General features: G+C 39.5%; 1 protein-coding gene across 4 annotated transcripts in view; it reads left to right on the plus strand.

Moving 5' to 3' along the window:
• The window catches only part of ROCK2 (Rho associated coiled-coil containing protein kinase 2), a 168,688-nt gene that overhangs the window by 112,242 nt on the left and 29,595 nt on the right, over nucleotides 1–26,851 (plus strand). For all 4 annotated transcript variants that reach the window (XM_068143023.1, XM_068143024.1, XM_068143025.1 and 1 more), the window contains 13 exons: nucleotides 2,235–2,495; nucleotides 10,577–10,721; nucleotides 13,120–13,258; nucleotides 15,564–15,655; nucleotides 16,452–16,611; nucleotides 17,230–17,293; nucleotides 23,451–23,530; nucleotides 23,979–24,027; nucleotides 24,764–24,899; nucleotides 25,015–25,106; nucleotides 25,348–25,594; nucleotides 25,884–25,990; nucleotides 26,628–26,787. In XM_068143023.1, coding sequence (XP_067999124.1) covers nucleotides 2,235–2,495; nucleotides 10,577–10,721; nucleotides 13,120–13,258; nucleotides 15,564–15,655; nucleotides 16,452–16,611; nucleotides 17,230–17,293; nucleotides 23,451–23,530; nucleotides 23,979–24,027; nucleotides 24,764–24,899; nucleotides 25,015–25,106; nucleotides 25,348–25,594; nucleotides 25,884–25,990; nucleotides 26,628–26,787 — 1,732 coding nt within the window. The remainder of the gene's footprint in view (nucleotides 1–2,234; nucleotides 2,496–10,576; nucleotides 10,722–13,119; nucleotides 13,259–15,563; nucleotides 15,656–16,451; nucleotides 16,612–17,229; nucleotides 17,294–23,450; nucleotides 23,531–23,978; nucleotides 24,028–24,763; nucleotides 24,900–25,014; nucleotides 25,107–25,347; nucleotides 25,595–25,883; nucleotides 25,991–26,627; nucleotides 26,788–26,851) is intronic.

Here is a 26,851-nt window from a genome sequence, read left to right on the forward strand (position 1 = left end):
ATCCATATAATTATTTGCAATAATAGGGAGGTGAGTTTTCAAACTAAGAAAAATTCTGTTTGGAAACGTAGAAACAAATGTCAACATTGTATCCAGTCTTTCCTCATGATACATTCAGTTGATGACAGGCAATTAGTATTAAGAGCTATTTAAGTAGATACTGTCTTTTCGGCTGTGACTTGGTGGAAGGATGAGTTTACACTCCTGGTCTCCTGTAAGACAAGAGGTTATAGTAGTGGTTTGCTTGTGGTCAATTACTGCATCTCAGCTCCAATTAATGGAGAGTTGACTTCTTCAGGTACTCTTGAACACCATTGCTTGCAACTGTCTCCTGACATGTACCATCTTCATGTCTGTAATATGAATTATGCCTTTGGGATGAATTAGTACTAAATATTGCCATTTGTTGTAATTACAGCAATTAATAAAATGAGCAATGAAAGCATATGCTTAGAGAAATTGTCAGTACTTAATTTTGTTAAATAATTAATGCATTTAAATGCTTTCACATATGTTGCCATACTTCTGTATATTTAATAACCTTAAACTTTCCATATATTCTTCATAACACTTTACCTCATGTATGCAACAAATGCTGTAGAAGGGTTTTTTATTTAGATGTTTTGCTTTTCTGAACATACTCCATGTTTTTGCCTATGTTCATCAGAAATACTTAATCAAACAGATGAATTTGTTTAGTTCTTTTTGTTCTAATGACAGTAGTTGTCTGGAATTGTCATTTTTTTACATGCAGTCAAAAGTAATAAGAAATGTATGACTCAGTTTTCAAAGTGTAGTAAGCATCATATAAATGTGTGTGTTTGTAAATAGCAAGTGATACAAAGTGTAGTTGCAAATGTGCCTTCTATGATGAAGTGTGTTAGTGTGATATATTTAGGTAATGTGGTCTGGAGGGAGAGGACGTCAAACTGGTTTTAAAAAAATGTAGGTCCTGTTCTGAGCTAGAAACTGGGACAGATCACACCACTTCTCTGTGTCTTCTTTTTTTGTGGGGAAAAACAAATTAAATCAAAAGCCCAGCTAATTTGGATTATTTTTAATTTTTTTTTTTATTAAATCCCTTGAGGGCAATAATGAAAGGAGTGTATAAAGGCATAGTGTAGTGTTGTTATTCATTATAGTGTTATATTAATATATCTTTACATGGGAGAATACAGGCTATTTGGATTTTAATTTAGATTTTAATGACCAAGTGAATGACCATATTATATATCTCATATACTAACCATTTGTGAAAACAAGTACAGTGCAGTAGATGTGTATTAAAATACATATTTATAGTATAGGTCTTCAGTTACTACAATACAATAAATTTTTATCTAAGATTTCCTTTACGATGTTCCTGCCTTCCATAGTTACTCATACTTCACAAACTCCCTGTTCCTGATTTCCTCCTTTGTACACATCCTCTTTTTCAATTGCCTTTGAATTCTGTGTGGGTAACTTAAAGTTGTGAATTATTTTAATTTTTAATGTAAAGGAGCCATCTCTGAGAAATAAGGTAAGAAAGATATGGAGACTTTCACACTAGTCATTGAACATTAGATAGTAGTGCTTTTTGCTGATGTGAGCTGTTTTCAGGCCTGGTCCTCACTGAGTGAAATCTCTAGAAATTCAATACTCTTAAGTACTGTCATGCCAGTAGGAAACTGCAATCTGTACCAGACCATTATTTTATTGTTAAGCATAATTTCTTTGTATTGTGTTATACTTACCTTTGGGAACATTTTGTTTTGTTTTTTTTCTTTCTTGTTTCAATATATGTGTTGATTTAGGACAAAACTAGTAGAGACAAGTGTTTTTGTAAATTTGTACACAGAAAATCAGATTAATAATATATGAACTTTAGAAATCATCTAAGATTCTACTGAACTGTTTCAAATGTTTTCTCAGATTCAGTACTTTTCATTTTGACTCAGTGATACTTTTAATGGCAAGAAACATGGATATATAGAAACTCAGGCTACTAACATAATCAGGAAATCTTAAAAATTAAAATGATGAGGTTTTGAAGTTCAGTGAATGTCAAGATGCTGTCTTAATCCATAGAAAATGTAGATTATCTGACTGTAAAAATGAAAGTTACTTTAGATCAGTCTTGAAAACATGCTCAGATTTTATGAAACTTCAGGATAAAATGCTCTGTTCTTTCTCCTCGCTGTCTCTGAAAAGTAACAGTGCTTCTTTCTTTTCCTTTCCTTTTAATATTGCAGTTATTTTGTGCCTTTCAAGATGACAAATACTTGTACATGGTAATGGAATACATGCCAGGTGGAGATCTTGTAAACCTTATGAGCAATTACGATGTGCCTGAGAAATGGGCCAAGTTCTATACAGCTGAAGTTGTCCTTGCTCTTGATGCAATTCACTCCATGGGCTTGATACACAGAGATGTGAAGCCTGACAATATGCTTTTAGATAAATATGGGCATCTGAAGCTGGCAGATTTTGGCACTTGCATGAAAATGGATGAAGTAAGTATGCAACTGAATAATTTGTCTTCTGTAAAACTGCAATTTTAATTATTTTTTTTATGAATTGCAATTCCCAATGGAATATACATCAAACGCCTCACTTGATTGGAAAGCTGTTCCTTATCTCCTAGTTTTAAATGCAGGGGTGCTTTAAATAGTGTAACTTTATCTAAAATAAACTGTTCTGGCACATGGAAGGAGGACGTAAACTTCCTTTTTGTTATTTTTGAAAGCATGTGTGTTTATACATTTCTGAGGTTCGTGGGATGTTTGGCCAAAGGTCTGAAAAGCTTATGAGACAACTTGTAGTTTCAACCTTAGTAACCTTGGAACAGTTCATAAAATAACATTTTTCTTAAATTATTTTATAGGCAAGATACAGTCCCTGTTTCCCCCCCACACCGTGTGTAATTGTTCTCATAGCATCCTCTAGTGGCCGTTAAAATGAGGTCACAGTAAGGCAGCAGTGATATGTGATACATTCATAAAAATTTCTTAACTACTTGTCAATACATGTCATGTATTTTAATTGTCCAGGTTTTAACATTTACATCCAAACCCACCATTTTCTAATAAGCCTGCATGAGAATAGGTTATTTTTAATGGGATGCAATACTGTATATTATTAAAATATGTTTTAAAACACAGCTGCCTTTTGTAGTTTGCACTTTTAAAATCTTTCCAGACAGTGTGCTGTAATTTACACAATGTATTCTTCCTGTCAAAAACAACACATTCTAGAAGAACCTTGTATGAATGTGTGTTGTGATTTGCCTGATTTGTGAAAGGGAAGGGCAGGAATGTTGGCAAGGATCATCCTTTTAAGCTTATTTGCTGTAATTTCTTTTTTTCCCCTGTATTATTTAGTCAGTGCTTGGTATAATTTCTGTCATCTACTTAATCTGCATTTGCATCATTAAGTTAATGTCACTTCAGCTGTCTAGAAGTACTGTCTCTGGTTAAGGAATTTTGTTGTTTCCTGCAACAATATTTTAACTTCATTGAACAACTACAATTGTTTATTGAAGTTCAGTATGCTGTTTAGTTTTGCTGAATTGTAGTTGTTATTCAAAAGGCCAGTAGATAATTTACCTCCACACTGATTTACTTGTCTAGATTTTAGGGGACAGCATTTACTTTAATTGGAAAAGTCAAAAGTAGTACTTGATTTTACTTTAGTGCTTAAAAAAATACAGAATCACAGAATATATGTGGTTGGAAGAGATATCGGAGATCATCCAATCTAATCTTTGACCCAGTACTGAAGGGTCAACACTAAACCATGTCCCTAAACTCCAGGTCTACATGCTGCTTGAACCCCCCCAGGGACAGTGACTCCACCACTGCCCTGGGCAGACGATTCCAGTGTTTGAGAACCCTTTCAGTGAAGAAATATTTCCTAACATCCAGCTTAAACCTTCCCTTGTGCAGCTTGTAACCATTTCCTCTAGTCCTGTCATTTGCCATGAAGAAGAAGCTGCCCCCCTCCTCACTTCAACTCCCCTTCCAGTAGTTGTAGAGAGTGACAAGGTCTCCCCTTAGTCTCCTCTCCTTTAGACTGAACAACCCCACCTCCCTCAGATGCTCATTGTCATGTGCTCTTGGTTTTTAGCCAATAGACTGTAGGTCTTAAGGGATTCTGATGTTCATCAGAGACTTAAAAAAAAAAAAAAAGTCAAAGTAGTTCATAATGTAAATCCCAGAAATGGTGAACTTAAGTGCTTTGATCTTTTCTTTTTCACTGTTGTTAAAAAAATGAAATACCAAAATGTGGTTCATAAATGTGAGAAGTGCATGCACATTTGTCTTACAGTGTTATAGTGAGCTCCAGTTTAGACTGGGCATCATAAATGAACTAGTCATCTCTAAAGAAGTGGTTGTTTTTTTTAACATTACATTTTAAGTTCTTCATGTTTCTCAGACTCAGTGGAATGGCAAAAATTTTTTATACAGGAAGCTTTAGAAGTTGAGAGGTTCTGGACTGTCTCCAAATCTCATGCTACTTACAAAACATGAACACATCCCAGCTGTGTAAATAGATATTGCTGTTGGTAGGATGATTTCTAGAAGATATATGCTTACTCAATACTTACTTACTTTTTCTGATTTGGAGTTCTTTTAGCAGTTGTGCACATTACCATCTTCCTTATGCTATTGAGAGCCTAGGAAAGTTTCCCTGCAATTTGAGAGACTTTTTTGACCCTTGCTGTGTCCTCTTAAGTCTTCCAGGCCAGCCCAGACAGTTGCAGCAGAATTCCTCCTTACCAGTATGTGAAAGGAATTGCTACTTTTTTTTTAGTGATCTTTTTCAATGTAAAATGAACTGAATTGTTTATGTAACTCAGTTGCTGTGGTCTTGGAGTTTGTGAGTTCTTAATTATATTTTTTTTCCTTTTAAAAAACTTGTAAAAAGATGAAGTTTTCTTTAATAGAATAAAGATTGGAGTCAGCCTCAAAGGTTTAGTCAGAATTGTGATTCTCTTTTGATATTTAGGAATAAAGTAGCACAGGGGAGGTTTCACTTGACTCTAATCTTCAGATTTTCTGTAAAAGAAACAGGCAGTGGTCAGCTTCAAACAGGTATCATAGAGCCAGGAACTCCTAATGTTGCCAGGCTCAGTATGTAATGCTGTCTTGCACTAACTGAGCTTTTAGAAGACCACAAGTTTAGAGGGTGTCTGTTGAAAAACTGCATGACCAAAAGAAGGAATGATTGCTATTGCAGGTTATCACCTCAGCTCAGAAAGTTTAGCTGGAAGAAGGGATGTGTTCCTTGTTTTAGAACTAGACTTTTGTCATTGAAATTTGTCCAGGACTCTGCTGGATCCTTCTTGCTTCTGTTTGCTGTCTGCAGCACACTGCACAAGCCCAGCTGCACCTGATCTCTGCTATCCTAATATTTTTCCCCACAAGCACTCTCCAAATCTTGTTTACTGAAAAGAACTTAATGAGAGATTGAAAGCCTAGATCTCAGCCTTAGTTCAAGACAGCGAGTCATTCAGGTCTTATGGAGATCCTCCTGAGGATGAAAACTAAACTGCTTTGGTAGTTCTGAATGATGCTATGAAACACTACAGTCTCACCACCAAGTTGCCATAAGCTGTGAGAACGTGCTGTGTTTCTTCAACAGTCTTTTTGACAGTTCTGCACATCTCTCACATAGCTGCAAAAGATGGTTTCCAAGATCCACCTTTATCTTTTGAAGTGATAAGAAAAGTCTCAGGTAAAGCACTGACCTGAGCCTCCTGAAAGGAAGCTTTGTATGGGAGCTGCTATAATAAGTGTGGTACTTGGGCATAAAATAGAAGCTTAGTATTTGAAATACAGGACTAGCACACCATCCAAAGAAAATAGCACCTTTTAGATCTCTTCAAATGCTGATGTATGGAAGGCAGAAGTCGTCATGCATGTGACTCTGTACAGACCATCAAGATGCCATTCACAGAGAGGATTTCCCTGCTTCATTGGCTTTGATTCCAGAGATCATAGAAGCAAGTCTAGCTGTGGTGTCAAGAGTATCCAGTACTTTAAAATACATACAGAGCAACACCCAAGTTCTTTGACAGAACTAGTGTGCAAGTGAGAGTCATAGAAATCTGAGAATATTATATTCAGGTGATATTTGACCAACCTCCCCAGGGGCATGGTAGAATCCCCATCAGTGGAGATTTTCAAGATGCTATTGGACAGGGTGTTAGATAATCTCATCTAGGCTTCCTTTTCCATGATGGGCTTGGCCAGGTCATCATTCAAAGTCCCTTCCAAACCGAGCTGTTGTGTGATTCTGTGAATGTGTTTTTGGATTTGTTCCTGAGACAGAAGGTGGGGAGTAAGTATAACCAACACTCTATACTTCAGAGAGATTCATCCCATGAAAACTGAAGGCAGGACCCTTTTAACTGAAGAAGTACTTTTTAATTTTCCTCTTAATATTTTGGCATCTGTGACCGTTTGAGGCTGTGCCTTTAAGAAAGGGACACTATCCCCGTACGGGCCTCCTTGTCGATCATCTGGGCCTTTATCCCAAACCCACAACAGCATCTTTTCTGAAAACTTAAGGTGTTGTTACTTGAAGTTCATTAGCATCTGTCATGTCGTTGGAAAGAACTTTCATTGTTGCTGCATACCAACCACCAAACTTGGGTAGGGTTAGCTGTGTTTTCTTGGCACAACCTTCACTTTGTTTGCATAAGATAACTGTAATGGGTTGGGGCAAGCCCCCTCCTCACCACGCGCAGAAATAACGACTCAGACAAACGGATTGCAAAGGTGATGGAAAGTTTAAATAGAACAGTGAGTGCGTGCAGAAAAAAAAAAACCTAAAAATACAGTGACAAGAGAGAGAAACCCAAAAACAGACCCAGAGAAACCCATCCCTACCTGAGGGTACACCCAAGACCCTCAGGGCTCCTTCTTCCCCCTCCCATTGCTAGGCTAGTCTCAGCTGGCCAGATCTGAGACTGCCCATCCCGCCGTGGCCTTGGGCCTAGCCAGGCCCAAAGCCAGGAGATCTCTCCCCCATGTTACCGGCTGATGGAGGAGGAAGAAAAGAGGAAGTGCCAGACCCCGCCGTGAGACTTATAGTGGTGCAAGGGATCATGGTAGGAAATAACCTAATTTCCTGTGTCCACCCACTGGGCTGGACTTCTGGACACAGGAAGCACCCCTGTAGCAGAAGGGCACCCAGCCCAAACTACGACAGGAGCCACCCCTTTATTTCAAACCATGATGCCTGCACCCAAACACATCATCAAATCAGAAAACTGATGACATGTCCGGCGAAGTCCGTGTCTTCATCTGGGCGTCCACTCAAACAGTCTCTCAGTCAGGCTCTAGTGTCTGTTCATTCCAGTTCTTCTTCCTTCATCCAGTGGAACCTCCCGGCGATGCAGAACTCATTCTCCTGCGGTGCAAGTTCTCCATGGATCCGTTGGGCATCCTGGTCACCTGGAACAGCCTCACGACTTCTCAGCCAAGCCTCTACTTTTCACAAATCATCACTCGGCGGCATATTCTCCACCCCTGGGGCAGGCCAGTCGAAACCATCCAACCCACGACTGCCTTTTTCAATCCATCCAGGGTGCCGCAATCAACCGCTTCCAACTGCGGTCCCACTACACGGATGCTTGTCCGAGGTACTCTGCCCCCCCACTAGGCGTACCCGTACCAAAGCAAGACAGCATCCGGCTGCACACCCCCCCCCACCAGAAAGGGAGGGGCTGCACCACAGCTCACTGAGAAGAAGGGAGGTGGAGCCAGGTGCTCGGCGCCAGTTTCGGAACTCGTCCGAAAAAGTCGGGGAAGAGACTAGGGCCGGGCCCGCCGCAGCCCGAGCGTACGGCCGGGTCCGCCGGCGCCGCTCGCCCGCAGCAGGGCTCCGCCCACCTCTGCCGCCACGGCGCAGAATCAAAATCACCTCCACCCCTCGGACACTCAAACGGCTTCTCCAGCGAAAGCCATGCGCGCGTTCTCAGAGCCCTTGAAAACGGCTTTCCAGCTGGAGTCCCCGTCGGCCCCCCGGGGCTTCGGGAGCTGGCTCGCCCGCTCGCAGCGGCTGGCTCTATCCCCGCAGCGAGAACGGACCTGACTCTGATCTGCTCGCCGCTGCCCCTCCCCCACTTCGCTTCCCGCCGCGGAGGAGGGGCAGGTTCCGCGTTCTCAAGCGGTACCCCGATGCCGATGGTCGAGAACCACCCCTGCCTGAAATAGCAGAAGGTCCGTGCCACCGGCAGCGCACCAGTCATCCCCCCACAATCCACAAGAGCTTACACGGCCGCCCCGGCAACATCACTTGAGCCCCCAACTGCCAAACCCAAACCGACGCCCAGAAGTGAATTTAAACTCTCCATCCTTTGCAATCGATCTGCAGAGTGGGCACAACAGCCAGCCCCACGTTGGGCGCCAAAAATGTAATGGGTTGGGGCAAGCCCCCTCCCCACCACGCGCAGAAATAACGACTCAGACAAACGGATTGCAAAGGTGATGGAAAGTTTAAATAGAACAGTGAGTGCGTGCAGAAAAAAAAAAAACTAAAAATACAGTGACAAGAGAGAGAAACCCAAAAACAGACCCAGAGAAACCCATCCCTACCTGAGGGTACACCCAAGACCCTCAGGGCTCCTTCTTCCCCCTCCCATTGCTAGGCTAGTCTCAGCTGGCCAGATCTGAGACTGCCCATCCCCCCGTGGCCTTGGGCCTAGCCAGGCCCAAAGCCAGGAGATCTCTCCCCCATGTTACCGGCTGATGGAGGAGGAAGAAAAGAGGAAGTGCCAGACCCCGCCGCGAAACTTATAGTGGTGCAAGGGATCGTGGTAGGAAATAACCTAATTTCCTGTGTCCACCCACTGGGCTGGACTTCTGGACACAGGAAGCACCCCTGTAGCAGAAGGGCACCCAGCCCAAACTACGACAATAACATAAAATTTTGATATATGTAACATACTAAAAAGTGCACTTGTTTTGGTGTGTTAATTAGAGGACAGGGAAATGGGGTGTTACTAAGTACTTCGGTGTTGAGGCACAATGAGGCTGAGACTGAAGCTGCAGTCTTCAGAGAAATCTTTAAGAAATGTGTTAGTGACTCTGTTTTCAAAAAAGCTTCTCACCCAGGAAGGGTTTCAAATGGCTTCATCCAGTCTTCACTAAGTGAAGATTCAGACTTTCCCTTGTAATTTTACATTTGGATAAGGAAGAGAGAGAGATGCACCCTTGTCAGAGACCTTATTAAGATGCTGCATTCGTACTAGATCAGCAGAATCATGTGAGCCTAGAGCAGTTCCTCCAGTGCTCAAAGCAAAAAGGGGCTTATCATAGAAGATGTGTAGGTTTGTGCACAGTGCTATTACAAGCAGGACTTTTAAATAATGATTCCTGGCATGTGCCAGATCCATTTTTTAATATTCTCAGCTTTAGATTTCTGAGGCCTTTGGGCTTTTGTTTATTTCCTGGTATTGGAATTAGTGTATCTGTATTTTCCTTTGTCCAAATAATGTATTAGGTCTTCTGAGAAGAGTTGACTTCATTTTTTTATTCCAGGATTATGAAGCTATGTGCTGTTTCATGGTATAGAAAGCAGAAGTTAACTTGTTCTTCATTCTGGAAGTGATAAGTTAAAGCTTCCTTTAGTTTTCAGTTACAGAATGGTGGTGTAGAAGATAAGCATTTGCAGGGAGGGCATTTGAAGTACTCCTTAGGTCTCTGCAGTATTTAGTCATCACTTTAGTTTTTGCCTGCCAGTTCATGACTTTCCCGGATTCTTATTTAGTGCATAAATAAAAGCTTTTGGCAGTTCATACTGTGTGTGAAAAGAAGTATTTGGTGGGCAATTTTCATGTGTCAATACAGTTCCCAAAGCAAAATGTTTTCTTCCTTTCTTTAAATATGTATTTCAACATTAGTTATTGCCATTTATGCTGCTGGCAAAACACCCAAAAAACTTTGTAAGATGATTTAGAAAATGTTGAAATTGAGACAATAAAAGATTAGTATACTTTTGGTACCTCTCTAGTTCTGTACAGGATTTAATTTCATTCATCCATACGGTCTCTGTGGAATGAATACAGTGAATTTGATTAAAGGAAACAAGACATAGAAGTCTGAACCAGCATGCTGACAGATCTGACAATGCTTCTGCATCATTTAGCTCCTACATTTTCAGACTCAGTGTAAAGCAAAAAGGATGAAGAATCATTCCATTAACACATCAGCATTACTATGTCAATAAAAATCACTCATAGCTGAATTTAGTGAGATGAGGATCAATCTAATACAGTGTATAGCATTGTAGAGAAACCAATGGGAAAAATAATAAAATTGGTCAATTTTGGAAATATTGTAATCAAGAAAAACTGTTATGGAGTAGGCAGTGGAGAGCATATTACCAGGAGCTGTCATTTCAGTCCATATTGCTTCTGGAGTTAAAAAAATCTAGTATTTCAAACTCATTACTCAAATCAAATACTTGGAGCTATATTTTTTATGTGTTTTTTTTTGTTTGGTTTGGTTTTCTGGCCTATTAGTAGGGTAATTGTCTAAAGACTCAGAAGTATTTCTGAGTTGTGTGAATTCTTACTGTTGCACAGACAGGCATGGTGCGCTGCGATACCGCTGTGGGAACCCCTGACTACATATCGCCTGAAGTGCTGAAATCGCAGGGGGGTGATGGTTATTATGGACGGGAATGTGACTGGTGGTCTGTAGGAGTTTTCCTTTTTGAGATGCTCGTGGGTAAGTAGTGATTTCTTCTGCTGATGAAGTTATTGTTGAGTCTGTACTGTGCCTTTAGATGTACTTTGCTGCAAGGGGGTTGGGTGTCCCTCACTATCTTATGGCTTCTGACTTTTGGCAGATGCTGTTGCCTCATTCCTGTTCTCGTCACTCTGTCGCTCTTACGCTGTGACAGCTGTTTGCGTGCTTGCACAGTGATTAGTTCCCTGACTTGGTTCAGTTTAAAACTCTTAGAATAGTTTTAACTGAGATCAGCTATGATCCCATGCACATTTGTGCCATTTCAGGAGTGGTACAGTTTTCAGGCATGCAGAGATGAGAAAGGAGTGGGAAGGGCAGGATTGCCCTTTTATTTTTCTCATCATCTTCTTTTCCATCCTTTTTTTTCCCCTTTTGTGCCCCCTCCACCAATTCCCTCCCACTCCTTCAACCACCACAGGACTAACAAGGGCTCCTATTAGGTCAAAATGACTGTGGAAGTATGTCTTGATTCTTTCTTTTATGCTTAAGTTAGGATTTTCCAGTAAAGTAAATGAAACTGCTATGACAACAAACATAGAATATAGTCTGTTAAGGAGATGACTCATCTGCATCTTAAAATACATTGAGGACCAGTATTATAGTCTGGTAGCAAAACATTGATTATAGAAGGATGGAATTGAGCATATAATTATTAAAAATCCAAATCAGCATGTCCTAGGGATACTGCAGATTTGATGTTTTTGGTATGCTGAGCCAGGAAAGACATTTGGATATATGTTGCTATTACAGTCTCTGCATCTTTCAGAATGAAGGCACTTTGATATACAAAAAATGTCATTAATAGTCTCTTATAAACAATTTTAGCAATAAATAAAATTCTTCAGTTACTGAAATGTTGGACATAGCTCTCCAGAATGCTTTTTGTCTTGTACCTGAGAGGGAAAACTCTCCCCTTTTTATCCTTCTAGTGAAAACATTTTTTTAAAGTTAAATCTCACTTACTTTATGCCAATGTGTGGGATATGGAGAAAGTATCTATTTTTGTTTGTGTTTATGTAACTGATTCTGCCTGTGATCTTCTAGAAATTTACACTTTAAAGAAACACAAGCAGCATTCTGTTGGTTCTGGCTTTAGTAAAGAGGCAGAACAAATGGAAACTGTACTGCTTTTTATTATGCCCTTAACTGAAATATAAATGTTGGTCACAGGATGATTCCCAACATCCCTTCAGTGATGTAGTTTTGAGGTGCAGCCTAGAACAGAGTTGCTTCTCAGACTAAAGATGATTGAGTGAGATAGAGAAGGTTTGGAAAGAGTGAGGCAAAAGCAAAAATCAGTGATTTCCCTCTCCAATGTACTAGTGTGGCAACCTAATGACGTTACTAGAAGTGTAGATGTTAAATTCAAAGTGATGTGTATTCATTTCTTATTGTGACATACAATGATAGAAAGGGGCTAAAGGCAGAATTGTTACATTTATAATCTTTTTGATATCTAGATGGTTTTTGTCTATTGGTCTGTCTGTACTTTTTCTCATGTACTTAGCTTTTGAAATGTTCAGGACCTTGTTGGAATCATGCTGACTGCCCTGCCGGGTGATCCCCACCTGCATGAAGCACACCAAGATGGAGAAAAAGCTTAGCTCACACAATTGTTCACTTTTTCTATTAGACCTATGGATTAGTTATGAAAAAGGATTTATGTAAACAGTGCAGCCTTTTGATTACTGACCCAAATAGTTAATATACACAAAATGTTACCAGTTAGCTTGAATGCTAATTACCATTATCAATACCAATTCTTTTCTGTTACCACATTTTTACCTTTCTTAAAATATAGTTTTAACTAAAGCCTATGCTGTAAACTTTTGGATATGAAAGGGCTATGATTTTTAAAGCCCATGTTAATATGGGCACCCAAGCTAATACAATTTATCAGTCAATGACTTTTATTAATCAGTGCAGTAACATACTGTGAAGAGTCCTGCTCAGAGATGACTTGCCTTAGGCAGCTCCAGGGGTAGACCTTGATCTCTGGAGAGCTTTAGAGAGTTTCAGACCATTACACTCATGGAAGATCTTATGATAGGGACTTATGTGGGTGTCAGCCATCATGTAAATTAAGAAAAAACAGTGAGAGTCTTCAGGTAGAACAAAAAATGTAATTCACTGGGCAAAATTTTGGTAGTGATATACATGATGGAAAATGTTTTAGTTTGTAACACAGGCATTTTACAGAAGGAATCTTTTCAATAGTATAGATTATTGTGTACCCTGCATTCCAGTTTTACTGTTTTTTAAAATAAAAGACTATTTTAGATAAAACTGCTTGTAGGCTTCATGTCTTCTGTCTTTTTCAACTTACATGACTTGAGTATGACTGAAAATCACAGTCAATTTACCATTTTCTTTTCAGGCGATACTCCTTTTTATGCAGACTCGCTAGTAGGAACATACGGTAAAATTATGGATCATAAGAACTCATTACATTTCCCAGATGATGTGGAAATCTCTAAGCATGCAAAGAACCTTATTTGTGCCTTTTTAACTGATAGGTAAGTATGTGTATTATGCTGGTAGTGTTTTTATTTTGGATAATGTTAGCACATGTACTGTGTAAAAATTAATTTCTTCCGTTACTTCTCCTAATCTCTGTTAAAATCTCTTCTGCCAAAACTTCTGTCCTCTAGCTTTTCTGCTGGGGTGATTTTTCCAGCTATTGTACTTTATTTCTATGAGCAGTTCTGCCAGCTCTTGTTAACAACCACGTTTGTGCCAGACAGATCCTTCCAATTGCAGTACATAGTATAGTAACAACCTGTAAGACTGAAAGTACTTTATAACCTCTAAGACAGGAACCAAAATGTTGTGCTCAGTGTCTAAGCAGGTGTTGCTTGAAAAAATGAAAGAAAATACTTTTATAAAAATATGTATTTACCAGGTTTGTTTAAGATCTCTTGGAGTGTTTGATTATTTTTTTTCACTTATTTGCCTTGTTTTAATTGACAAGTATCGCTAACAAACCAGCAAGGATGCTGTTTTGACCGTAAATAGATCCTAGAGGTCTCTCTGTGATAAACTGAGCCATTTAGGAAGAAGTTCTATACAGAAAGAGTGATTGCGCTATGGAATGGGTTGCCCGGGGAGGTGGTGGAGCCGCCGTCATTGAAGGTGTTCAGAAGGAGACTTGATGGGGTGCTTGGTGCCATGGGTTAGCTGTTTGGGTGGGTTGGATTGGTTGATGGGTTGGACACGATGATCTTGAAGGTCTCTTCCAACCTGGTTTGGTTTGGTTTATTCTAATTAATGAATATTAAGCTGTGTAAGCTTGTTCCTGACCTATGCACTTAACATTTTCTTTAGCTCCAGAAAGCAGATAATATCTTCAGTTTCTCTGATTTAAAAGAATGCCCTATATAGTTAGTTCTGAATTGATGACACCTTGTTATGCTTTCCTGTGGTCACCTGAACTTGACTACAGCAGAGTTCCTAGCCTTTACAGAATGAGAGATTAGAAGGGAAAAAAATTGCTTTACAATGCTTTTTGCATTCAGAGAGAGAATGTTTGCTCTCTTGAGCAAGACTATGGTTACTCGGGAAGGATGTACTTTCCCGGCTTTTTTCACCCTTAGTAGCTAAAGGGTAGAGAGAAAATAAGAGTAGAATTTAATAATGTAAATGCGGTGAGATGTGTTGAGGATTGGCTCAGGTCAAGAGGGCATGGGTCCCAGGAACACCTGTGCAATTCAGGCCTTGAAGGATTCTCTGTTGATGCAATGGAGTAGGAGCTGTGGAAAAGTGCTGATTGCTTGGTATGCTGAGGTCAAGCTGCCCCTGAGAAGAGGCAAACAAGATAAGGAGGAGGCGAGATCTGGGAAAAAGAGCAATTAGACTGAGTAAAAAAAACCACAGAGTAGTGAAAATAATGATGCAACCTTTTAGAGATAAACCAATAGTATGTGTTAAATTAAAATAGAATTAACTGCATAAGATAAGACTATAAATAATGAAGCGTGGAACAATAAAGTTGGATGATTTCTATCACTCATATTGAGTGCTGTCGTCCCTGTCTCCGTTCTCGTCAGAGATGTACTTCCACTACGTGTGTCCATCTTCCTGTTTTTATTTAATACAGAGCTCAAGTGATTTATTTGAAACAGATGCCTTCTTTCCATATGTGTGATCACTGCTGGAACACTTACAGCAAGAACCAACCCTATGATTTATTAGGTCTTTTGGACACATTGTTTTTATATCTTATTTTTGTAGAGGGTTTTAAGAGAGACTTTTCTGGTCAAACTAGAAGTTTCTTGTGGCACTTCAGATTTACTTCACTGCAAATATCAGCAAAATATGTGTCAGGGTTAGTTATGGGGCAGAGGATAGAATTCTGAAAATATTTATTCGAGTCCAGTTTTGAATAGCTGTTCTGTGCGGTAAGTTAGACCTTCCTTCACTTGCATCTTAAGGTTTGTCATGTGGTTTGGCAGACATGGAACTTCTGCAGTTTTTTTTCCCCTCAGGGTGTTGGGTTTTTTGTTTGTGTTCTTAGTTTTTGCTTCAATGCTCTCTTTCTTGCTTTACTCCCCACGTGGCAGACTCCAAGTTCTGGACATTTTAGCAATCACAGGGAAGAGTGCATGCTAAGAAACAGAGTACATTTTATATAAGAGACTACAGATCAGTGGTTAGTGGGTTTTAATTTGATTTTTTTTTTTTTAATTTTACCATTAATGTGGTTAACAGAGACAATCTTTACTGAAAGTTTCTTTGCTGCTTATGAGCAAGTGAGAATTTAAATAACAAAAAGAAAAAATGCTATTTTTCCTAATGTGAATTTGGTTTGATTGCTGTGTTTAGAGATGTGCGACTTGGGAGGAATGGGGTAGAAGAAATAAAGCATCACCCTTTCTTCAAGAGTGATCAGTGGAACTGGGACAACATTCGAGAGAGTAAGTAAATCAACTTAAAAGTTCTAATTGTATTCAGTATTTGCAGTAGTACAAATGCAAAAACATTCACACTTTATAAATAATTTTCTATAAATAATTTTCCTCAAGCTTCATTTTTGTCACTTGTATTATAAAAAAATCAGTAAGGGTTAGCAAATGCACACTTTTCCTGCTGGAACTATCCTTACCTTTATCGTGCTTTTAATGTATACATTTTTGTTTTGAACAGCAGAACTGGATGTTTCCAAATTCTAACTCAAAAAAATGCATATTAGGTTATTTTTCTTTGTGGCTTTCATTGTTTTGGTTTAGTTTTTTTTTTAGGATTGGGTTGTTGGGTTTTTTCCAGCGTGTGTGTGAGAGTGTGGGGGCTTTTATTATTTAACCTTCTCTAGTTAAGAAAGGAGTTTGACAGCAATTGATTTTACTGCTTTTCGTTTAAGGCATTGTGAACTGGATAACTCTAGGAAAAAAAAAACCAACAGTGTGCCAGTTTGGGTAATGAGCTTGGTCATAACTTGATCATAACTTATTATTGAATTTAGAGTTCTATTCTCAAATGTGATTAGCTCAGCAAATACATATTGTGCACTGGGTAAGTCTATGTATTAAGCAACTAATGTAAAAATAGATGAGCAATAAGTGTTCACAGTAATATTTACAGATCTGCATAGCTAATACATATTTATCTAGCGAGACAGCTTGCGTTATGGTCTTTTTAACTTTATAGAGATACCTGTATAAAGCAAGTGGCTGAATCTTGGAGTGAAGCTGATCTTTTCTCCCCTTTTTATAGCTGCTGCTCCTGTTGTTCCTGAGCTTAGCAGTGATATAGATAGCAGTAATTTTGATGACATTGAGGACGACAAGGGAGACGTGGAAACCTTTCCAATCCCCAAAGCCTTCGTGGGAAACCAGCTGCCTTTTATAGGATTTACCTACTATAGAGACAATTTGTACGTGATACTTTAATATGTATTTTTAGAAATACACCTGAAGGTTTTTCTTTTGGCTTATAGGTCTTTTTCCACTCCAGATAAATAACTTATTAATTGTATTATATTCTTTTATGTCCAGTTGTCAAGATACAAAATGCAGAGTTTAAGCAGAATGTGTAATTTGCACTGTTTTGGTCATTTTGATAACTGTGATGAAACAGTGTTTTTGTATGCACAAAATCATATAGTCTCCTCAAAAAAAAATCTTTGGGGATTAAAATACTGATAGATTTGTAATCGAGTTCTAAAATGGCTTTTAATTAGTATTTAAAAAAAAAAAAAAGTTGCCCAAGCTAATAGCTTGCTAGGACTCAGTTTGAATAGCTAAGAAATAATTGTGTCCCTTAAAGAATTTTAAGCTGCCATAGATTTGAAAATGTGTGTTATACTTGGCTTAAGAAAAGATTCAAATCAGGAAGATTCACTTACAGTGAAATAAACCAAGCTTCATTTGGAGAACAGTGTAGGACAAATTAAGACTTGAGAGAACTGATTAAAATGAGTTAATTGGCAAGGCTGCTGGAGTTGTTCAAAACTTGAATAAGAGCTGGAGGGATTTGGTTTTGTTTTTGACAGGTTGCTAAGTGACTCCTCTCAGTCTTGCAGAGAAAATGAATCTGTGCAATCTAGCAAAAATGAGGTCAGTGCCTTTTTTCTTCAGTTATTAATGGTATGATTAACTAATTCTGTTAAGCCTGCTTAAGAAAAGACAAAGCCTAAAATAAGTTTTCAGGAAATTCTTTGTGGGGTTTTTGTTTTTTAATAACTATCAATGAAAATGATGTTTTCTCTTTACGGGACTGCAAGGAGATGTGTTTATAGTTTCAATTACAAAAAAAATAAAAATGTTCCTACATGATTTGTGTGAATGTGAAATATCTTAAATGTTTACTTACCAATTTGTCAACAGTAAACCAGTTGTATTTTGAAACATTTCTACTCAAGCATTAAGATGTTATAGTTTAAAAAATTAACAAATGCAAAGTTTTGTTGAATTATTTTGACATCTTGAATTTGTTTGGAAAACAAATGTGCAAGGATTTGTGTGGTGGTGAGAGAAGGCCCAGCTCTCCCTCCCCCACAAAGAAACCACAGCTGACTCAGTCAGAGAAGCGAAGGGTAGAGCTGTATTCACAAGCAAGATGAAATGCAGGTTATATATATACACAATATACAGTATTTACAATATATATACAGAAATACACAGCAAAGAAAATAATCAGAACAAAACTCCCTCCACTGGACAAAGGAGGGTTCCCCCTCTGTACCCCCTCTCTCCCCCTACCTCCCTTTTTTTCCCAAAAAGGGCTAGAGAGAGAGAAAAGGTAATTAATAAGGATGAAATTTTGTTAGGCCTCAAAGCGCATGCAGGGATTAGTCCTCTTATCTGTTATCCAAGGTCATTCCAGCTAGTTGCTCAGAAGCAGACAGGCTGGAAAGGCACAACACACTGGAACAGAATGAGACTCAAACGGAACTAAAACTTAAAGCTGCATTCTACCAATCTAGCAATGAAATTCATTTAGAATATAATGTTTACATTTTAATACTAAAACATTCAGCCAGACTGTTCCAACTACTGTCCCTTTCTTAAAGACACAGCCTGAACCTGTCACAATCCACCCCTTCTAAACAATTTCATTGGCTGTTCGTACTGTCCATCGAATCTAAAATGATATCTACAGTTTGCAAGTAAAATTCATAGTCCATTCCGGATATCCTCAGATGTAGATGATTAAGAAGTCCAAGAAAAATCAGGAAACAAGAAAATGGAAAACAGTTTGTCTCTTTACAGATGAAGTGAAGGGAAACAGGGATTCTCAGGGTCTCTTAGTTGACTCAGGGCTCTCAGGGTTCTCAGGGTTTGTGCACCGTAGATTCCTCATGGATTCTTCCTTTGGACGCGATATAGCTGTACAACAGTCTGAAATTAAACTCCTTCAGCTAAAGTTAAATTTCTTTGTGGAATACACTGAATTTTACCATTCTCTTGCATTACCCAGTAAGTGTGACCCGGACCTTCAGCTGAAACCACCCCTCGGACAGGTTTAGCCTCTCCTGAGGGAGAAAATACCCAAACAGTTTTACCTAACAGATTCTTTTCTCTAACAACAGAAACTCCATCGCCTTCCACTTTCTGTAGCAGATCTGAATGCGCAGGTCCAGCTCGGTTCACTGAACCTCTGCTATTTACCAGCCAGGTTGCTTGTGCTAAATGTTTTTCCCAGTTTTTCAAAGATCCACCCCCCATGGCTTTAAGAGTGGTCTTCAACAAACCGTTGTAGCGTTCAATCTTCCCTGCAGCTGGTGAATAGTCAGGAATATGGAATATCCACTCAATACCATGCTCTTTTGCCCAGTTCTTTACAATGTTGTTTTTGAAATTAGTTCCGTTGTCTGATTCGATCCTCTCTGGAGTTCCGTGTCTCCACAGGATCTGTCTCTCCAGACCGAGAATGGTGTTGCGTGCAGTTGCATGTGGAACTGGATAAGTTTCCAACCATCCAGTGGTTGCCTCTATCATAGTAAGCACGTATTGCTTACCAGAACGAGAACGTGGTAGAGTGATGTAGTCAATCTGCCAAGCTTCACCATACTTGTACTTGGACCATCTGTCACCATACCACAAGGGCTTAATTCATTTTGCCTGCTTAATAGCAGCACAAATGTCACAGTCATGGGTGACTTGTGTGATAGCATCCATGGAAATGTCTATGGATCTGTCACGAGCCCATTGGTATGTTGCATCTCTGCCTTGATGTCCTGATGAATCATGAGCCCACCGAGCTAAGAATATCTCACCTCGGTGTTTCCAGTCGAGATCAAGATTAGAGTCCATGTCTACTTGAGAAACTCTTGCAGCTAAATCTGCCTGATGGTTGTGTTGCTGTTCCTCAGTAGCTTTGCTCTTAGGAATGGGAGCATCGATGTGTCTCACCTTCATTGGAATTCTCTCGATTCGATCAGCAATGTCCTGCCACGGGTCGGCTGCCCAAATGGGTTTTCCTTTCCTCTGCCAACCATTCTTTTTTGAGTCCTTTAGCCAACCCGACAGAGCATTGGCTACCATCCATGAGTCAGTGTAGAGATAAAGCTTTGGCCATCTCTCATGTTCAGCTACGTGGAGAGCTTGCTGGACAGCTTTTACCTCTGCGAACTGACTAGATTCTCCTTCTCCATCCTTTGCTTCTGCAACTTGGCGTGTTGGACTCCACGCTGCAGACTTCCACCTTCACTTGTTTCCTACAAGACGACAGGAACCGTCTGTAAACAAAGCATATTTCTTTTCATCATCAGAAAGGTCATTGTAAGGAGGAGCTTCCTCAGAATGAGTTACTTTCTCCTCTGGAGGTTTAGTACAGTTGGTACCTTCAGGCCAACTTGAGATCACCTCCACTAGACCAGGTCTTTCAAGATTTCCCATTCGAGCTCTCTGTGTTATCAGAGCCATCCACATAGACCATGTTGAGTCTGTGGCATGATGTGGTGTGGAACCTTTGCCTTTGAACATCCGATTCAAAACTGGTAATCTGGGAGCTAAGAGAAGTTGTGATTCAGTTCCAATCACTTCAGAAGCTGCTTTTACTCCTTCATAGGCAGCTAGAATCTCTTTCTCTGTTGGAGCATAATTGTGACTTGCAGCCGTGTACAGAATGTTCTTTATGTCTGGACCATCTCGGACAGGTCCCAGACCCACTGCTTGAACTACCTCTTGCTTTATCTGGTCAAAGGCTGCTTGTTGTTCAGGTCCCCAGTGGAAATGGTTTCTCTTTCACACAGTATCACAGTATCGCTTAGGTTGGAAAGGACCTCGAGGATCATCGAGTCCAACCTATCAACACAGACCCCATGACTAGACCATGGCACCAAGTGCCACGTCCAATCTCCTCTTGAACGCCTCCAGCGTCGATGACTCAACCACCTCCCTGGGCAACCCGTTCCAATGACGAATGACTCGCTCGGTGAAGAACTTCCTCCTCACCTCGAGTCTAAACCTCCCCTGGCGCAGCTTGAGACTGTGTCCCCTTGTTCTGGTGCTGGTTGCCTGGGAGAAGAGGCCAACCCCTTCCTTGCTACAACCACCTTTCAGGTAGTTGTAGAGGGCAATGAGGTCACCCCTGAGCCTCCTCTTCTCCAGGCTAAACAATCCCAGCTCCCTCAGCCTCTCCTCATAGGGCTTGTGTTCAAGGCCTCTCACCAGCCTTGTTGCCCTTCTCTGGACACGTTCAAGTGTTTCAATGTCCTTCTTAAACTGAGGGGCCCAGAACTGGACACAGTACTCAAGGTGCGGCCTAACCAAAGCAGTGTACAGGGGCACAATGACCTCCCTGCTCCTGCTGGCCATACTATTCCTAATGCAGGCCAGGATGCTATTGGCCCCCCTGGCCACCTGGGCACACTGCTGGCTCATATTTGTAACCTCTAGGGTCTTTGAAACGCCCTTCTCTCAGAAAATCAATTCCCAAAATACAAGGTGCATCAGGTTCGGTCACAAGTGTATGCTTCTTCCAGTGTTTACCAGTTAAACTTATATCAACCTCTCCCTTAGTTAACTCTTGAGATCCACCAGGGACTCCCAGAATAGTTATAGACTCTGATGCCTGATAATTTGATGGCATTATGGTGCACTGAGCTCCTGTGACAACCAAGGCCCTGTACTTCCGAAATTGTGAAGTGCCAGGTCACTGGATGTACACATCCCAATAGATTCTGTTATCTCTATTTTCCCTTTCCTCCCCCTGGCGGGAGGCAGGGCACCTCTAGGTATGGGGAATATGCCCACATGTGCATTGAGCACAGTGTGCAGTGTTATAACTGGAGCCACTGTTGGAGCTATTAGAGTTGTTCTGGGGAACTGTGGAAGTAATAGCTACCCTTCTGGTATTGCTACCTCGGGTTCTGCCACTTTGCAGTTCTCTCAGTCTCCTGAAAAGATTAGAAGTTGGTTGACCATCCCATCTGTTCATGTTCCTAGCTGAGCTGCTGACTTGTCTCTAACCATTTGAGCTGGAGCACCTGTATCATAACATCTACCTAGCCAAGCAAGAGCTGTCTCCTTATCTGCTCTGCTGTAATCCTTCCAGATGTTTCAAACCTCTTCCCGAGGTGACAAACATCCCTGAACATCATCTTCTTCTTCCTTTTCCTCCTCTTCCTCAACTTGTTGTCCCCATAATCTTTCTGTCACTCTCCAAAGGATCTCCTTAAGCTGAGAAGCACCACCACTTGCTGCTGTCCTACCAAGAGCTGCATCTTGAGCCTCTGATGACCTCAATAACTCAGCTATATCTTTAAGACAAATCTTCTCTTCCTCCTCGGCAGAAGTACCTTGCTGTCTTCCCCCATCAGCTCTTGGATCAGCCGTAGGAGAAGGAAATGACTTTGCCTCATTAATGGCTGCTGAAGACGGGGGAGCCGCCATGTTGGGAGCTGCTGCAGCCCCTGGCAGCTTGTCAGAATCAGGAACAGCACTGTTCAAAGCAGCCTTTCCGATAGACCTTTTAGCTTTATCTTTAACTGATACAGATTCTCCACTCTCCTCATCACTAGAAGTCTCTGGGCCAGAATTAGAGCTATGCTTCCTTCTCTTTGATCTACGCTTAATAATGAAACACGCCTTAGATACCTTCTTCTCTCGGTGCAGAGCATATAAGAAATACACATTAATTATCACCAGCAACAGGATTACACACATCGAAAAAATCAACTTTGGATCCCAGCCATCACTTAAAATTACTCCTTCACCTACTGGGATCTTAAACTCTCTTATCTCAATTGGCAGAGTGCTCGATGTCACATTTCTGTATCTCGTAAGCCAAAAGATTGCCAGGTACCGGTCATAGAGAAGCTGAAGTTTATATTTAAACCATAAATAAAATTTATGCATTATATATTTACCTATTTGATAAAGAATCAAACCTAAACAATACTTATAGATCAGGAGCCCAAAAATTGAAATAAACAGACACTCTAAAATCCAAAACACTTTCATGTTTGCTACTCCGACTCGAGCAGACAATGAATCAAGGTAATTTGCCACACGTTGGGACCACCAAAGAAAAATATGGTGGTGAGAGAAGGCCCAGCTCTCCCTCCCCCACAAAGAAAGAAACCACGGCTGACTCAGTCGGAGAAGCAATGAAATTCGTTTAGAATATCATGTTTTCATTTTAATACCAAAACATTCAGCCAGAGTGTTCCAACTACTGTCCCTTTCTCAAAGACACAGCCTGAACCGGTCACACTTTGTTGGCTACAAACAACATCACTCTTGGAAAGCTTTTGAATTCTGGCTCCATACTTGTCTGAGTTGATTCATGAGTGCTTTATTCAGAGTTTGGAAAGCAAATTGTGATCTGCAATGTTAAAGGAATGTTTAAATCATACTCTAACTTTAAGTGTTTATATGGAGCATATTTATCCAGCTTTTGAAGACTGATAATTTAGTTTAAATTTGCAGATAGCAGGAGAATGCTATGGAATTTTTATATACTTACCTACTTACTTCATTATGTTTGGGGGTCGAGGAAGAAGGGGAAAGGAGGAAAATAAAACTATTTTAAAGCCTGAATATGTGAGACAAATCTATTGCACGAACATTGTCCTGGATTTGAATATTACATCGGGATTAATTCCTTTTAAAGATGTAACCTTCTAGTGATGGTTTTAAAATTCTATAATGGATGATGTAATTAATTTTCCTCACTTTCCCTTTTCTGTTATTTAATTGAGTTACACTTCTTCTGTGAGACACTGTTTTAATATCTGGATCATGCTTTTTTGACATTTTGCAACAGTTTCAGAAAAAATTAAGCAAGCTAGAGGAACAGCTCAGTAATGAATTACAAGCCAAAGATGAACTAGAGCAGAAGTACAGGTGAGACTGTTTTAACATGTTTGGTGTGTTGATAAACAAGTCTTACTACAGCTTTTCTTTATGAATGGCTAAAAGCATTATAATCCACTTTGAGGATACTCAACCCTGCAAAGAGATACATGAGTGGCTTATTTCTTACTACTCCTCTGACTACTGGTGTGGGGTTTTTTTTTGGTTGGTTGGGTTTTTTTCGGTTGGTTGGTGGTTGGTTTTGTTTTTTTTTCCCTTTGTGTTTCTTTGGTTTGTTTTTGTTTTGATTGGTTGGTGTGGGTTTTTAACTTAGCTCTCCCGTAAGAACCTCTGTATTGTTTTAGCAATTTCCTAGTCCTTGAATTTTCATCTGATTGCCAAAAATAGAGTATCATACACAAAATGAATGAGACACATCCAAACATTCTAATTTCTATATATTCAGCAAGGTTTAAAAATATTTTTCCATTTTCTTCAGGTCTACTAATACTCGCTTAGAGAAGATAGTGAAAGAGCTCGATGAAGAGGTAAGTCTGTAGTTACTTCTTAATGGAATTAGACACTTAATATTTGTGCATAGCTTTTGTCCTGAGGAAGCAGGAAATTGCTTCCTATAGCTGTGTACCTGTAGCAAGTAATAGCAGTTGATTTCTTGATGTTCACAAGCATGAAATTGTTGTCACTGCTAAAATATTTATATGATGATTTTCTGTGCTACAACTACACATCCAGACTCCAGTTTTTACTGTGTTTTTAATTTGGAGGGCAGCATGATATAAACACCCCATATACAACTGTAAAAATTGAAGATGTGAGAGTAATCTTACTAGGAGAGGAAGGCTATTCTTTGCGTTGTCCAGTGTTGGTAAAAGGACTATTGCCCAGCTGTGCTTTTTAGTGCTACTGTAGGTTTATCATATATTTAGTGGAGGTGCACAACTTCATGTATTGCTCATACAGGTGCATGTCAAGACCATACATTTCACCTGTGTTTCTGTGAGCCACTAGGCAGCTGTACCGAATCCATCAGATCTATACAATCAGTCCTTTAAATTGTGAAAGCAGGACCTTTTACATGGCTATAGTCCTCCTGGGCTGGATTTGGCCACATGTTCTGATGCTCTGGATGTGTTGCAAGCAAACAGTCGGTGTCTTTCTTCTATTACAAACTAAACTGAGTGCATGAGTTTTCTGTTTATCATTTAAAGAATATCACTCTTCTCTACCTATTAGTGGTTTTTTTGCTTTTTTTAATATATCCAGATAACTTCAAGGAAGAATATAGAGTCTACAGTCAGACAGCTAGAAAGAGAGAAGGCTCTGCTTCAGCACAAGAATACAGAATACCAGAGAAAAGCAGAACATGAAGCAGATAAAAAACGCAATTTGGAAAATGAGGGTATGTTGAATCATGCTTGATGTGGGTTTTTCAAATATAAAGTAAATTGCATATATTTGAGATGGAAGCTTTTTCCATGACAGTGATTAACAATACTGATTTGGTTTTGTTATAGTTAACAGTTTGAAAGACCAACTTGAAGATTTAAAAAAGAGGAATCAAAACTCACAAATATCCAATGAGAAGATCAATCAGCTGCAAAGACAGGTATGCCTGCTGCTATTTTTAGATAGTAGCTATTTGAAGTGCAGATTGTGGTACTAGTAGAGGGAATTGAAATGTGTAATGGAGTTTTAAAAGCTATGGTTGTAATTTTTTGGTGTTCAAAATTAACCTTAAAGTACACTCCTGTTTTACTTCTTTAATTCATAACATTTAATATTCTGTAGTAGGAATGATAATCGTTATATTTTAATTGTTGCTGAAATATGTTTTTAACAATGTTTAGTTGGATGAAGCCAATTCTTTGCTGCGGTCAGAGTCTGATACTGCAGCCAGGTTAAGGAAGAACCATACAGAAAGCACAAAGCAAATCCAGCAGCTGGAAGCTAATAATAGAGAACTACAAGATAAGAACTGCCTATTAGAGAATGCAAAACTCAAACTGGAGAAGGACTTCCTCAATGTTCAGTCAGCTCTAGAATCAGAGAGGAGGGATCGAAGTCATGGATCAGAGATTATCAGTGATTTACAAGGTATGATGATTGCAGGACTTGAACATCTCTATTGTGAAGAAGTCTGAGAGAACTGGGGCTGTTTAATTTTCAGAGGGAAAGGCTGAGAGGAGATCTTACCAATGTCTTAAATACCTGAAGTGGGGTGGCTGTCAGGATGAAGGTGACAGTGTCTTTTTGGTGGTGCCTAGTGATAGGACAGTCGGAATTAGAAGCTGTTGTATTTGAGGAAAATTTGATCTCTTAAGTAGGTAAAGTACGTTGTTTTTTACACAGTGCTCAGCCTCATTAATGTTTTGTTCATTTTTAGGTCGAATATCTAGCCTTGAAGAAGAAGTAAAAAATGGAAAGAGTGCATTAGCCAAATTGGAAATGGAGAAGAGACAATTGCAGGAAAAACTTACAGATTTAGAAAAGGTAACAGCACTTCTGAGAGAACATGTGTTGCATTATTACAACATTTTTAAATTTGTGCTTTTATTACCTGAAACATGGGGACAAAATCTATTAAAAAATCTATTCAGTATTTGTTCTTTGAATTTGTTTTTGCAGTGTCAAAAGTGAGGGGGGAAAAAATCAACATTTCCTTCATGATCATAAGGCATGATACTTCTGCAGTACATAATAATGCACTCCAGTGTGTAACTTCACAGTGCAGTAGTAACATTTAATTTCATCTACTACTGCTTTTTTAACTCTCAATATTGCCAAAAATAAAAATGCTTCTGTTAATATATTTTTTTAACAAACTTGTAATTGAAACAAAAGCACTGCAAAAATTATTCAATAAGCTTAATCTTTGAGCTGCTTTACTACAGAATGCTGGTGGTACTTCTATGATTGTTTGTAACTGGGAATGTCATTGTGCATTTTTTAATCACTTTTCCACTCGTGGAAAAATGTGTAGAAATGACTTTTCACTTAGCTCCTTAGAGTCTGAGCTCTGTCTTCTACTCTTAGCACACTTCCAAGCAGTATGGTACTGTTTTCCAAAATTTTGTCTTTAACCTGATGTATTTAATGTTTTATTTCAATGTAATTTAATCTTTAACAGGAAAAGAGTAATATGGAAATAGATATGACATATAAATTCAAAGTTATGCAGCAGAACCTTGAACAAGAAGAGGCTGAGCATAAAGCCACAAAAGCACGATTAGCAGACAAAAATAAGATCTATGAATCTATAGAGGAAGCAAAATCTGAAGCCATGAAAGGTATGTATTTGACCTCACGGTTGGACTTAGGTGTAAATTGTAGAAAATGGATAATGTAATCTCT

This window comes from Melanerpes formicivorus, unplaced genomic scaffold (assembly GCF_026170545.1).
Source record: "Melanerpes formicivorus ecotype bairdi unplaced genomic scaffold, bMelFor1.0.p_v2 SCAF_9, whole genome shotgun sequence".
In the NCBI taxonomy this organism is placed as follows: Eukaryota; Metazoa; Chordata; class Aves; order Piciformes; family Picidae; genus Melanerpes; species Melanerpes formicivorus.